This window comes from Telopea speciosissima, chromosome 2, assembly GCF_018873765.1.
Source record: "Telopea speciosissima isolate NSW1024214 ecotype Mountain lineage chromosome 2, Tspe_v1, whole genome shotgun sequence".
NCBI classification, from domain to species: Eukaryota; Viridiplantae; Streptophyta; class Magnoliopsida; order Proteales; family Proteaceae; genus Telopea; species Telopea speciosissima.
Window position 1 is genome coordinate 60,568,234 of NC_057917.1, and position 14,910 is coordinate 60,583,143.

At 39.4% G+C, this 14,910-nt stretch overlaps 2 protein-coding genes across 2 annotated transcripts; both read right to left on the reverse strand.

Moving 5' to 3' along the window:
* Positions 1–200: 200 nt before the first annotated feature.
* On the reverse strand, positions 201–4,748 carry LOC122649650 (ATPase 9, plasma membrane-type). Its single transcript, XM_043842883.1, has 13 exons — positions 4,668–4,748; positions 3,983–4,102; positions 3,786–3,884; positions 3,556–3,693; positions 2,716–3,477; positions 2,489–2,611; positions 2,280–2,384; positions 1,883–2,192; positions 1,258–1,772; positions 1,001–1,174; positions 744–926; positions 459–640; positions 201–346 (listed from the first exon to the last, which is right to left on the reverse strand). Exons 1-13 carry the CDS (start codon positions 4,722–4,724, stop codon positions 250–252), a joined length of 2,865 nt encoding a protein of 954 aa, XP_043698818.1. The 5' UTR covers positions 4,725–4,748; the 3' UTR covers positions 201–249.
* A 7,609-nt stretch (positions 4,749–12,357) lies between these two features.
* On the reverse strand, positions 12,358–13,071 carry LOC122652052 (60S ribosomal protein L39). Its single transcript, XM_043845705.1, has 3 exons — positions 12,945–13,071; positions 12,720–12,823; positions 12,358–12,631 (listed from the first exon to the last, which is right to left on the reverse strand). Exons 1-3 carry the CDS (start codon positions 12,945–12,947, stop codon positions 12,583–12,585), a joined length of 156 nt encoding a protein of 51 aa, XP_043701640.1. The 5' UTR covers positions 12,948–13,071; the 3' UTR covers positions 12,358–12,582.
* Positions 13,072–14,910: the final 1,839 nt, after the last annotated feature.

A 14,910-nucleotide genomic window follows, 5' to 3' on the forward strand; every position in this document is an offset into this window, starting at 1 on the left:
ACATTCATAAGCCAAAAATTTATTAACACTTCACATTTAGAAGGCCCTCCTCTTCAATCTATTTTATTTTGTACCAACCCTAAACTGTCTATCTAGCAAACCTTGTCTCCTGATTATTAATCCAAACAACTACTTCAACTACATTATGAGAAAAATGGAAAAGAAAAAAAGGTATAAAAAAAAGAAGAAATCAAGAGAAAAAGGAAAAAATAAATGGCGCTATCAATTCTGCCTCAACTCCTATCCTTCTTAAACCGTGTAGTGTTGTTGGATTGTCTCAATATCCAACCCCTTCAGCTTCACTACTGACTCAACATGGCCCTTTAATGTATGAAGCTCACGCAGCCTGAAAAGCATAATTGAAACAGATCTTAGAAACAAAATTAAAGAACAAATGTTTGATAAGTTCGTGTAGATGAACAAAGTAAATTAAAGACTAGTGTTTGTGGTTGTTTTACCTTGCAACCTCCGCACGTTTCTTAGCTTGTTCTGCAATCTCAGACAATTCTCTGTAGTTGGTCTTTTCATTGAATAGCCCAGCTGATTCTGCTGGTTGGAGGCCATGAAGGGTGCGTTGAGCCAATGCCCATTGTGCTTCCCTCTCTCCCCTTCCATAATCCTTCTTATTTGTGAAAGCAGTCTGTGTATAAACCAGTAATCATCACCAAAATCACCATCTTAATTTAAGTTCCTGGAAATGTCCTTTGGGATATATGGTGATAGAGCAATATATATTAGCATACCTTGTTCTGAAGCAGGTTATCCCAAGCCCTTCCACTCAATCCATAACGAGTGATGAACTTGAGGACATCAAGAGGGAAGTAGAAAATAATACTGTAGAGCCAAATGACTCCCGCCCATCCCCAGCCAATTCCTTGGATCCTAGCAAAAGACCAGTTTGCATACACGGCAATCACCGTGGCCACCTCCAAGAAATCAATTTTTAGTGTTAGACCCATCAGTAGAGAAGGGTGATCAAGAGTTAATCACATGCACTCACCAGTTGGGCAGCAAGGAATGCCGCAACAAGCAAGACACCAGGGCGCTCAATGAAAGACCAGCTCCTGGAACGAGTGACAAAAATGAGAGCCTGACTCACTATACTAACTTGAAGGTACAGTGCAGCTGTAAGCTCATTATTATTGTTATTGATGGGTCTCACACCAAATTTGTCCTGCCAATGTTGATGATCAAGTTTAGTGATGGCTACACAAGCTATAAACAAAGATTGGCATTGGATGGTTAAAGATAACTTACAGAGAAGAAGGTGGTCTTGAAAGCAACCCAAAAGAAGATTACGCTCATAACTGCAAGGTAGGTGCCGAGGACAAGACCAGTAGCAAAGATCTCCTTAAGCTTCCATGAGTCAGGCAATGGGGATGGCTTTACCCTGTCCTTGGAGATGGTCATGATAGTTCCATCATTGAGAATGGCAATGATCAAGACCATGAAGGGTGAGAAATCAAACTTCCAGATGAGGGCAATCAGCATGAAGCCAAGCACAATACGAATTGTGATTGAGACTGCATAGATTGTGTAGTTCTTCATTCTTTGGAAGATGGCTCTGCTTGTCAGCACAGCACTAACGATAACACTGAGCCCAGGCTCTGTTAATACTATGTCTGATGCACCTCTGGCCGCATCAGTTGCATCAGCAACTGCAATACCAATATCTGCCTTCTTCAATGCTGGTGCATCATTGACACCATCTCCAGTCATCCCACAGATATGTTTTCTCTCTTGCAGCTTCTTCACAATCTCATACTTGTGCTCTGAATGAATCAGCCATTCAAATATTAACATAAGTAGTAGTAGAAAAAAATTCTCTAAGAATCAATGAAGAAGAAACTAGAAGTGATGGTGGTGGTAATAGTTAATTTACCAGGGAAGACACCAGCAAAGCCATCGGCCTTTTCAATAAGCTCATCTACAGGGATGGAAGCAATGGACTCATCTTTACTCTGGCCAAGGAGGGAGGAAGAGGGATACATATTGGTGCCCATGCCAAGCCTACGACCAGTCTCCTTGCCAATGGCAAGCTGGTCACCTGTGATCATCTTAACGTTCACTCCAAGGTTGAGTGCTCGCCGGATGGTCTCTGCGCTATCATGCCTTGGAGGATCAAAAAGGGGCAAAAGACCAAGAAATTCCCATGGCCCTCCAGCACTCTCCTTTGTCTTCTCTGGAACTTTCTGTGAAACTCCACCAAAATAAAATTTAGCCTCAAACATATCTCATAAACCACGAATTGAATGTGTGCACTCGAGAATTTACTTAACCTGTCGAGCAACACCCAAAGAACGAAGACCACGTTCGGCAAATTTATCAATAATTGAATGAACTCTGTTCTTTGCATCTTCCCTGAGATTGCAAAGCTCAATAATCTGGCACAGATGCAGAAGGGTTTACGAGAGAGACCAACAGGATTCAAATTAAAAAGCTCCATTTGTAAGAAGTAATGAAATAGATACAAATTCCTTCAAATTACCTGCTCAGGTGCACCCTTGCTTGATCGATGCCATGAGCCATCGGAGGCAATGTAGGTGATTGCAGTGCGCTTATCGACAGGGTTGAAGGGCAAGAAATGCACCTCTTGGATCCCTGCTCTTGCCTGCAAAGAAGAAGAAAAAGAGAGATCAATCTAATAAGATGAAACAAAGGAAAGGTACAGAGCAAGGCAACAATACTTGTTCTTTATATATGTAATGTATGTACCTCTTTGGGGTCAGCCAACATCCCAACAATTGAAGCATCAATGGCATCCTGATTTTCAATTCTGGAAGCCATGGCAGCATTCAAGACCACAGAGTCTTTGTCCAAGTCCTTGACAAACACCTCAATCATGGTTTTGTCAACAGAAAGCTTGTTGAGGGTGAGGGTTCCAGTCTTGTCACTGCAAAGCACATCCATGCCAGCCATCTCTTCTATTGCAGTCATCCTCTTTGTGATGGCACCTTGCTCGGACAAACGGTGAGACCCAATAGCCATTGTCACTGACAACACTGTGGGCATGGCAATGGGAATTCCTCCAATGAGTAGCACCAACAGATTATCAATTCCTTGCCTGTAAGGCCGGCGCTGGATCGGGTACATCACGATTATCTCAATCACCATTCCCACTGCAATTGAGCAGATACAGAAGTTCCCAATGGCTGTCAACACCTTCTGGAAGTGACCCACTTGGTTGGTGCTGTCAACAAGATGAGCAGCCTTGCCGAAGAAGGTGTGGACACCGGTAGCGATAACAACAGCCTCAATCTCACCTTGCTTGCAGGTGGATCCAGAGAAGACCTCTTCACCAGGATGCTTAGTTACAGGGAGGGACTCACCAGTGAGAGCAGATTGATCGATCTTGAGAGGATCACCCTCTAGGAGACGAGCATCAGCTGGGACAATGTCACCAAGCTTGATGCTGATCACATCTCCAGGAACCAAGATGGAAGCTTCTTGCTCAGACCATCTCCCATCTCTCAGCACCTACACAAGCAACACGATATAGCTTGATGTTGATCACTAATCTTTGCATTTTGAAGAAGGAAAACAAAAGAAACCCACCTTGGTTTTTGGTGCAAGACCTGCCATTAGAGCAGCAGCTGCATTTCCGGCGTTGTTTTCTTCAATGAAACTAATGGTGGAGTTGATGAACAACAACACCACAATACCAACGAAATCTTGCCAGTCTGGGGGTTGGCCCTGTAATTAGTTCATTATCGTTTCTTAATTTTGAATCTTAATTTTAATTGAGAGCAAGAGAAAGAGAAAAGTGTAATAAAATTTAGTCATACTCCGCCGTTGGCCAAAACTATGGCCATGATAGCAGCAGCTTCCATAACCCATGAGAGGGGATTCCACATAAAACCCAAGAATTTGAGGAATTTGCTTTCCTGTAATTAGAGAGAATTTGAAGGTCGGATGGGTTAGAAGACGAAACCAGGAAAGAGAATGGGACCAAAAAATCTAACAGAATGAACCAGAGAATTTCCTTTTTCTCTTCAAGCTTATTGGGTCCAAAGATATGGAGCCTCTGCTCCCCTTCCTCCGTAGTCAAACCTTCTCTCGTACATTTGAGCTGCTCGAAAACTTCTTCAACAGGGATTCGCTCCTATGAAAAAATCCCACAAGATCAACAAAAAAAATTAAAGGGTTTTCAAGAAAAAACAAAAAGGTGCACCTTCCGAGTTGAATTAATAATCAAATAAATAAATTAAATGAAATTGTCATTGATGCATGAGGATAGAAACAATCCCATGCAAGTGACGATCAAACGAAATACTTTAAGCAATTGAAAATTGAAAACGTCACTGGAGAAGAAAATAATCTTGCTCTAACGATCCCATAAATCTCTAAACACACAGGTTCTGTTCTTTAATGCAGTTTTCTAGATTAGCAAGATAGAGGATATTATCACGAATTAACAAAGATGTGATAAATAATCAAAAATAAAATAAAATGATGAATGTGTAAAGATAGATTAAATACAGGGCACTTGAGCAATCAAGAAATCATAAACTGGCTTCAATTTGGATCAAATTCCATAAAAGAGAACAACCCATGTCTTACAATTCAATTTCATGAGTCTGAAATTATAACAAAAAAAAAAAAGGAAAGAACACAAAGCATTGAATCTAAGAACTTGAAAGATTACTTAAAAGCAGATAAATACTTACAAGATCGACATTCTCGTTCTTTATTTCTTCCAAGGAAATGGATTTATTAGTAGCCATCGTTTTAGTTCAAGCAATTGGGGGTGTGGGACAAAATAATTAGAGCTTATTATTAAATTTTCTTTTCCTTGTAAGAAATGCTCCCTCTTCCTGCTTCTACTGCACTCCCTCAAATCTCCTCCATGTGCACCTTCCTTAAGGAAATTTTTTCCTCTTTCTTCTTCTCTTAAAAAGGATTTCTCCTTTTTTTTGTTTTTTCAGTGTTCTTTAGGTTGGTTCTTTTGGAAAGGACAGAACACAAGCTCAGTTCTCTAATCTTGGTTTTATAATAGAAATCTTTTTTTTTTCTCTCTCTAGTAAATAGTGGTGGTAAGGTAAGGTAATACCAGATTATCACGTAAGAAATGGATTGTGAAGGATTGCATAACGTTAAACTTCTACAGTTTCTCATACCCACCACCTCTTCGCCTCTTTCCCTATTGACCCGGCTTACGTGTTAATTCTGTTATCAATATAAAGCTCCGGTTCTAACTGCTAAATCAAATCAAATAAGATAATTCCTTAATGGGTTCTGTTAAGTCAATTCAAAAAGAGAATATTTTCTAAAACACCTACTTTAAAAATTTTTGTAGGACAAAGCTTCTTATGTGATGAGAATCAATGGTCATCGTTGTCAATCAACCTCTATAGGCGGATATGTTGTAGCGATTCTCCCCACACCCCGTAGTAGTGGCAAGAGCCTCGTGCACTGGATAAATATGCACTTTTTTATGTAGATAGAGACGCTCTCCACTACATGGGTGAAGAGAAACTTGATCCTTAATTAGATGCAAGTAGGTGTGTCAAAATTAAGGATGTCAACGGATATTCGAAAATCTATATTTGAATATCTGTTTAGGAGATCTGAATCCGTCCGAATACTAATCAGATACAAATATAATAATCCCCTATCCGATCGATTATTATTCGATTCGTTTAGCAATTTGACTGTAATAAAATGTTTGAAATATATCTGTGTATTAGTTTATCCGATTAAGTTTTTATTTTTATTTTTATAATTTTAAAAGTTAAGATAATATTATTCTTTTCCTAGATTTTCTATTGGTTTATATATATTGTTTTATGTATTGTCATACATGAATTTATATATCTATTAAAATAAATACAAGATAACATCAAAATAGAATACGTAAGAAAATCTTAGTTAGATAGGATGGTTGTTGAACTCTCAAGTCTCAACCCTAACCCTCATCAACAAAATGGTAAAGATGTCAATGAATAGGATATTGTCTGAATCCGTCTGAAAACTAATAGGATATTATCCAAATTCGATCCGTTTACATCCTTAGTCAAAATCCAACCCAAACTAGTTAGATCCATCGAAATGATTGATAAAAACTGGATCAAACATAAATCAAACTCTTATTACGTGGTATTGAATTTGGGATTTTGGAAACCGATATAAAACCGAAACTGATTGAATCGACCAAAAAAATGAACCGGACCAATAAACACCTAATTTTCATTATTCTTCTTAGAGTAAAATACACTTGAGGTGCCCAATCTTTGTGAGGTATCAACTCTTTTTATAGGGACGTTTGGGGTGCCTTATTTGTTTAGTCATACTCCAAATTTACCCATCTCTCCCACTCCCAGCCATCACTTGTCGTCCCTTGCTAATTGCAAAGCCTTAGTTCGTATTTTCGAAGCTTAAATATTAAATTTATTAGAGAAAATGACAGAAAAATCCATCATCTTTCCTAATGCCTATTCAATTCCCAAATATGATTGATTCAGTTCCTCATAAACCGTCAAACCCAAATCTCCCTTTGTCGTTTAACTTCACTCCTCCTTCGAAGGAATTTCTCATCACCTCAGCTTCTGCTCCATCAAGGGATGTGATTTCGTGTTCCATGTGGCCATGCCCTTTCAAAACAACACCCAGAGCTCTCAAGTCTGCTAATTTCTCTTTCTCTGATCTTTTAAGGGTAAATCACACATAATATGTTCTCTCTATATTAATTTTATGGTGATTAAGGTTTCCTTATTGGTAATTATGGTTAATTAACTTTTTGAGTAAGATTTTGAAAGCTGCCTTGGTGTAGGATCCAATAGGATCACACCACTTGACACATGAATCCAAAGAAGGAAAAGAATTTAGTTAGATTATGCATAGTGTAAGGAGGAGAGAAAAAATGGTCTTAACATTGCTCATATCGATTTTACGAAGAGAGAGCTCACCCAAAATTGCAGACACTTCTTTGTTTCCTTTTCCCCAAGTATTGGGTGTTACCATTATTTGATGGAGGATTCTGTTGCGTTCTTCTCCATCAAACCATTGAGTGGAGATTGATTCTTACTTCTACAGGTTCGGTGTTAAAGTCTTGTGAACAACAACATATTACCTAACGGTGGCCGAACAAGGGGTATGAAGCCACTCCGCTTTGAATCAATGTGGTTCCAGCACCAATGCTTGGGCGGTTAGATTGTCGACAACCCTCCCCCCTTCAGCTACAACGAAAGCTGGTCCATTGCAAAGAAGATTTTATTGAGTATAATAAGGTTATGAATAGGTGAATTGATTATCCATTGATTTCAATATTAGTGAGCAAATTTCTGGTTGTCGCGAAATCATTATTACAAATCATATAATTATTTATCATTAATTGTAAGGGGAAGACAATTAAAATTGAAATCAATGAATAGTCACTGAGAAGATTATCAATATTGAAATCATAAAATGAACCCTACTATCAAATCATTTATTTTACAACCAACTAATTGTGTATAATAAACAAGGAGATCTATGGAAGAAGCATGGTTACCAATCAATTTTCATTTTTGTCATAAGCTCATACTTATTGATTTGTAACAATTCCCCTTGCAACCAGAAATTTGCTCACTAATATTGAAGTCAATGGATAATCAATTCACCTATTCATAACCTTATACTCATGAAAACTTCCTTACAATGGACCAGTTTTCGTTGTAGTTGAAGAGGGGGTTGTCGACAATCTAACCGCCCAAGCATTTTCAGTAGCGAAAATACCTTGGGTTACCATCCGATTTTGGGCTATCAAGTTTTTCATGATATCAATGATAAATCACTTAATATGCTTCAAAATTGGAAACACCATATCTATCTCAAGTAGGAAAGGAGATACTCTTAAAGGCGAAGGCACTTACTATGACTACATATGCTTCGGCCCATTTCAAACCCCCAAGTGGGCATCATGATAAACTGTGATCAACAGCTGCAAATTTCTAATGGGGAGAATCAGATGTGAAAAATAAAATGCATTGAATTTCTTGGAGGAAATTATGTCGTTCAAAAGTATCAGGTCAGCTAGGTTTCAGAGATCCTAAATTGCACAACCAGACAAATGAAGTCAATATACTACCCATCCACAGATTTTCTTATTCCAATTTCATGGGCTTGGCGGAGTATCATTAAAGGAAGGAAGATTTTAAAAAAGGGACTCATATGGCAAGTTGAGACATGAAATTGCATTCATATATGGGAGGACAATTGGAAGCCCACCTCTGATTTTAAAGTTAAATTTTCAAAAAACCTCCCAGTTGTCCGTTGATTTGGGTAGCTGATATTATCGATCAAAAGAATAGAAAGTGCAGCATCAATCTCTTGAATGCCCACTTTTATCATGAAGAGATAGCCCCAATACTTCAAATCCAGCTGCCTTTATTTCCTCAAGAGGATTCGATGAAATGAGGTGCATGCAAAAATGGTGATTTGTGTCAAAACTGCTTATAGTCTCTGATGCAATTTGCAAGATGCTTCTCTAGACCAGGCAGCCTCTTCATCTAGAATGACAAGGTAGTGTGACCCACTTTGAATTATGGAAGAAGATATGGTTCTGCCCTACTCTCCTGAAGATCCAAAACTTTCTATGGGAAACTTGTGCAGGAGGTATTGCAACAGGAGCTGCTTTGGCCCAAAGGTATATGCCGTTCTACCCCCATTGTTCTAGATGTGGCGATGCAACAGAAAGTACTGATCATATTCTACTATGTTGTAGACTGCAGCTATGCAAGAGATATGGTTTGGCAGCCCTCTGTCTTACAGTCTCTCCAGTGAAGCAGAAGATTGATTGTTTGAAGTGGATTTTGGGTTGGGAAACCCTGGCCAATGGAAAGACTGAAAAGAGACAAACTTATCACAACGTATTCTTCAGTCCAATGGAACATTTGGTTATCAAGAAATGAAATCATCTTCAATGGTACTACTCGGCCCCCAGTTATGTCATTAATCATGCCCAGCATTCTGCCATGTAATTCAGGAATGCACAAAAGCAACAGCAAAGGGATCAAACTCCAAGAGGTAATCTGAATTTGAAGGCACAACAGATTATTGGTCACCCCTACCTGTGAGCTCCCATAAACTAAACTGATGCATCACAATTGAAAGGAAATGCAAATGGAGGGTTGGGTTTTATAATTCGAGACCACTTAGGAATCCCAACAGCAACAGTTTCAGAATCTCAAATTTTCAGCTCCATCACTATAAGCAGCAGCATGAAGCCATGGCCATAAGAAGCAGCATTCTCCAAGCTATAGCTGATTGTGTTGAACAGCTCCAGGTGGAATCGGCCAGCATAGAGATCATCTCTTATTTTACAAAAGCCCATCATATATAAATACCCCCATCCATCACCCCAATAGTGCAGGAAATATCCACCTTTAATCATACTTTTTAAGTTGCTCTTCCAACTACATTCCCAGAGACACTAATGGTTTAGCTGACTCTCTGCCCAGGATATGGCCTTTTTCCACTCCGTGGAATCATAATTCTTGTAAATCTTATTTCACGCATTCTTCGTGTCTTGATGAATAGTTCTCATTACCAAAAATATAAAATCGAGATCCACAAAAGAACAGAGCAGCACTAATATCAGAGCATAGCAGACGCCATAACCCCTAGACAACCCTTTACTACCGGAGCATGGGATAAACCCAATAGTTTTCATGTCTCATATACCAAGGTAATCATTTAAAATTAGGATTCTTACACACTTCATTTAGAAAAGTAGATCAGGATGGAAAGAAAGAAATATGACGACGCAACATCAGACAAGAAACGAAAGATTAAAATCCTCTGATATTTTCAAGCAAAGAAACCTCACGGTAAACCAATACTAAAACACAGCCAAGGAGGGTCAAAAACAAAAGCCAAAGCACATAGAAGGTTAGGGAAACCAAACAGACTAAACACAATAAAGTAGGGAGTAAATCACACGAGAAAAAATCACACACAGATAGGAATAAAGCAAACCTATATTGTCATACACAATGTGCGTCTATTCAAACATATCAACTGATAGGAAACTGCAAGACAACAATAAGACAGACTACTAAAAAAAGGGGAGTAGCGTGCAGTGTCCTGGCCGTGAGCTCAGATACTTGTGCAAAATAACCACCATGCCACCATGAAATGCAGAAATTCCCCGGGGAGGGGGGAGGGGGGAGGGGGGGAGGCACGGCATTCATTTTGCATACCCATGTCTGGGAGCGGGGCAGTGCAATGCAGATAGAAGAAGGATACAAAGGTGAACAGAGGAAGGTACAAAAGTAGAAGTTACCCACAGAGGGGTACTCCCAACAATTAATACATGCCACCTTCACCAGAACAAATGGTTTTCTTCTTAAATGAAGAACGGTGAAGCTCTGATTCAGAGATCAGTTCACATACCATAGTTCTCATAGACTCAGAATGACTCTTGGAGGGAATAGAAAGAGCCAGAAGATCAGTAGAAAATTGGTGAAAAGCCTCCAATTCTAAAACCCATTCATCATGAGGCGAAGCTCTTTTACACTTTTTTCCCTTCAACATCATCAAGAGTAGGTGGTACACCAGCATCAGGGGCTAAATAAAATAGTCTCTCAGGTTCGTGCATGGCGCAGGGGTCATGTACGAGCCCAGGGGGGATTTAGTCCGGATACCCCTCCAGTCTCCAAAAACAAAAAAAAAATAGTCTCTCAGGTCGATGGATCTTCTCAATAGGAAGATCTCCAATTATAGAGAATACACATCCCAGTTGTGTGCCTTTGTGCGGGTCTGACTCTCCGTTGGGCACAAGGAGCCTTGTCTTGTGCCTTAAGCTGATGATCACCATGGGAAACTTTCAAATGAGTAATGCTTACAATTCCATTATTCACACAAATCCTCCAATGAATCATCGGCTACCTTGGGACTGCAACATTAACGTTGAGCATGCAACCAGTGAACTAGAAAGGAGCACCTCAAGTGTTTGGAACCAGTCAATCAAATTTAAAGGAATTGAAACACATGAAAGAATTGATGGAGTTCAGTTGGAAGCAAACCATGTAAAGCTCAGTTTCAGAGAGGTCAGGTTTTTGTGACAAACAAATTGGAAGGAATTGAAAAGGTTGAAAGAATTGAGCACCTACCAACCACTGGCAGGCATAGTTATCAAGGCAGGACGGCAACCATGGCGTTTTAGAGGGTAAAAAATCAAGGCAACACCGCCATGGCGACAAGGTGCCTGCCATGGTGCCCAAGGCGTCCAAGGAGCCTGGACGCCTTGATAACTATGCTAGCAGGTAAATAAAGGGTTTCAAGCCACCTAAAAGAACGCCATCACTACAAGAAGATTTAAAAACCTGGATTGTTAAGCTCTTTTTCTTTTCATTAATTCTCTGATGATAAGCTAAAACCACTAAAAGTGATTTTTACTATTCTTCCATAGTATCTCCTGGTAAAGCGAGGAAGAAAAGAATGAAAATGGACTGGTATCATTGTTCGATCTATGATAAATTACAATTCTTCACAATTATATTAATGGAAAGCATTCACAAAACTAGTTTGAAACATAGAATAGATGATGTAAAGCACTCTAAACCACTTTCTCGTTTCTACAAACAAGCATACTTGCTGATCATCACTGTGAATGAGGAGTCATGTAATTCAAAAGAAAGTTCCACTTTCATGTCTGTACATTCCAACAACAGTATACTATTCAGAAGTCACAAGCATAGCTCGAGGGAATATGAATGAGTTTTAAGTAAGGCAAAAAACTTGGCAAGTCAAATAATAAATGAAGCCTCACTAAGCCTAGGAATCACAGTACATAAGGATCGAATGGTAATGGTGCAATGACATATAATCAACACCAAAACAACCAAATATCACAAGTATGTAATCAAGGCATCAACCAAAAACACAAGGGGAAAAATCACAATCCAGATAAAAGCATCTGTGCGGCTCACATAATTCCACAGTTAAATGGCAAAACTCATTAACCATGATCAGTTCTGCATTAGTTCTGTATCAATTTTTTATTCATAAACCACAAAGGAACTAAAATTTCCTTGATCAGATGTACCATAAAAATTAATGGTGTCAGAGAACCTAAATCATCAAGGCATAAACCCAAAACACCAAACATTCAGATTCTAATGCGCATAAACAATTTACCACCATTTCAACAAACCACAAGTACAACAGAAACTTAGTATAGAATCTATAATGACAAAGAGAAGGATTCCATCTAGAAAATTATGTTTCTGCTACAGAAGCAGCCTTTAATGTTGTTTTAGAAAAATATCGCTTGGAGAATGGATTCTGAGAGCTGTTTTTCATTTTAAGACCAACCACTGAGGACAAACTAGAGAATACTTCAGGCACCATTATAATAACATAAACGTAGAAAGCAAATTCAAAACAAACAATCTTCCAAAGCCATTATAAAATTGAACTAACCCTCTTGTTCAAAATATTCCGCAACAAAGAGACAAACATCAATCGCAACAAAATCTGGTTCAGGGACTCGTTAGAGTTCCCAATTAATTAACGAACGAATTACAATAAACAGTAACTTGCCATTCTCTTGCAAGACCTACAACTCTAATTTGACCCAGAAAGGGGGCAGCTCGCAACACCTTAAAACCCTAGCTTTGTGCGGCGCCAGTGCCTACGTTTTGCATTGTACCTGAAAACAATTAAAGTGGAAACCAATATGAAAATGAGAGAATCTATGCAGGGGGCAAAGAAAAAATATAGGAAAGAACGAGAGGAACCTGATGGTGTTATCGGTCCTCATGCGGATCCAATGAGGGATGGGCCTGTTCTGCCTCATCTTCTTCGCGAGCTTCTTCTTGATTTTCAAGGTTTTATGCGACGGCTGCACATCAAAATGAAGATCAAAAAAGCCTTAGTAAAACACTGTAATAACCCATGTAACCACACGGGAACATACACACGCACACAGAGAGCGAGAGAGAGAGAGAGAGAGAGAGAAAGACCATCTTGACTCCTGATGCTGAGCTCGGGGACGAGGGTGAGGAAATCGGAACAGAAGCGAGAGAACCCTCTAAAGAACAAACCCTAGGCCGAGAAATTTTGGCATTTTATAGCAGAAGAAAAATTTATGATCATTTTTTTCTGTGAAAACACTTTTCTAATAAAATTAATATTTCACAGTAGAACGTGAACTTTATTAACGTTCTACCGTAGATCAGATATATTAGCCACTCAGCTCGAGTGCCGTGCAGGTCGGCTCTTGATATTATTCACTATGCTTAGTAAACCTTTGTAAAATCACGAGTTTCACAAAAATGGATAAAAGAACTCCGTCTAGGAGCGTGGCCTGTGCTCCCATGTGTCTATATCTCTCCTCCTCATGTGCAAAGACATCCATACCCCTTATTATGGGAGGAGAGAGATACACACAAAGAGCACTAGTGTAGGCCACAATTCAAGATAGAAAGGGGTGTAAGTTTGGCCCTGTTGGCTTGAGCCCACCCTGGCCCGCCCTGAGCCCGAACAGGGCGTGAGTACCCTGAAGGTGGTTTAGGGTTGAAATTTTCAGGCCCTAGGTTAAGGTCGGGCTTGGCCAGGGTTGAGGCCTCAGGTTAAGCCCAACCTGCCCCGGCCTTGTGTTAGGTTATACTTTACAATTTATTGTTTACATTTTGTAATTTTTTTTAGTATCTAATTATCTATTGATTTATCAAAAAAAAAAAAAAAAGGTTGATAATCTATTGAACAAAAATATTTACAATTTTAAGATTGAACTAAGTTTTTTAACCCAATGAAAAGTTAGTCAATTGAGTATAAACAAACTAATACCCAATCACAGGTGTCTCATTTTTTTTAATACATAGGACAACTTAAATGGCAAAAAAGTAGGGCAAGTCAGGGCCAACCAAGCCCTAGCAAAAAGCAGGATCAATTAGTGCCAACGTAGCCCAGCCCGGCCCGATCAGGTTCAATTAGGGCTGGACTAAGCCCGACAGGGTTGGGCTTGGGCTGAGATATCTCACCTATGACTGGATTGGGCTTGGGTTGTGCTAAGAGGACTCAGGGTTGGGCTAGGGTTTTAAAAAACCTGGCCCAACCCGACCCTATTTCACCCCTAATAGAAATCATTTCCCCGTTAATTTTCTACCACTCTGAGCTGCCTACCACACTGCATACTATTAGGAAATTGGAGAGGATTATTATCCCTAACCACCTACATAGTCATTAGGGGAAAGTTTTCCTCACCTGTTGTGTAGAGTTTGATCAACACCCTAGGGTCTTAAAACATCCCCTATTGGATGAAGTCGATAATATTCTCTCTCCTATTGCACGATACCCTCATCCGCCCATCAGAAAACCATGATCAAAGGATTCCCTTCACTATGGCTTAAGGAAACTCGGTCCTACTATACAAGTGGATATATATGACAAATTAAGGGTGTCAATTGGTCGATTCAGTCCAGTTTTAGTCTATTAGTAGGTCAACCCGAAACCAAATCGTTAAGGAAGTTTCGATTTCGATCTGGATTTTTATTGGTTTGTAATCGAGCTACTATCGGTTCAGTCCAATTCGATTTTGTTTTTACATGAATACATAAAAGAAATCAATGGGAAATTTTTGATATCCTTTCCTCCCCCCCCCCTCCCACCCGGTTTCTTATTGGATTAATATTGGTCCAGTGTCAATTTTTACCGGTTTCATAAAACTCCAACCCAAAACTAAAACCGATAAAGGTTCAAATCGATCCGACCAGAACTAATTGATTTCGATCTGTCTGACCCATTCGGGCTAAACTTTTGACACCCTTAAGCCATTCCGTGGGTAAGTGGGTTTCCCACAGAACTTTGGTAGGAACTCATGTACCCTTCAGTCATAGGTGAAATGCTATACTAACCTAAATTCTCCATTAAATTTCCCTGCATATGACATGTTGAGCATATTTAATTCGGTCCAAACTTCGACTGAAA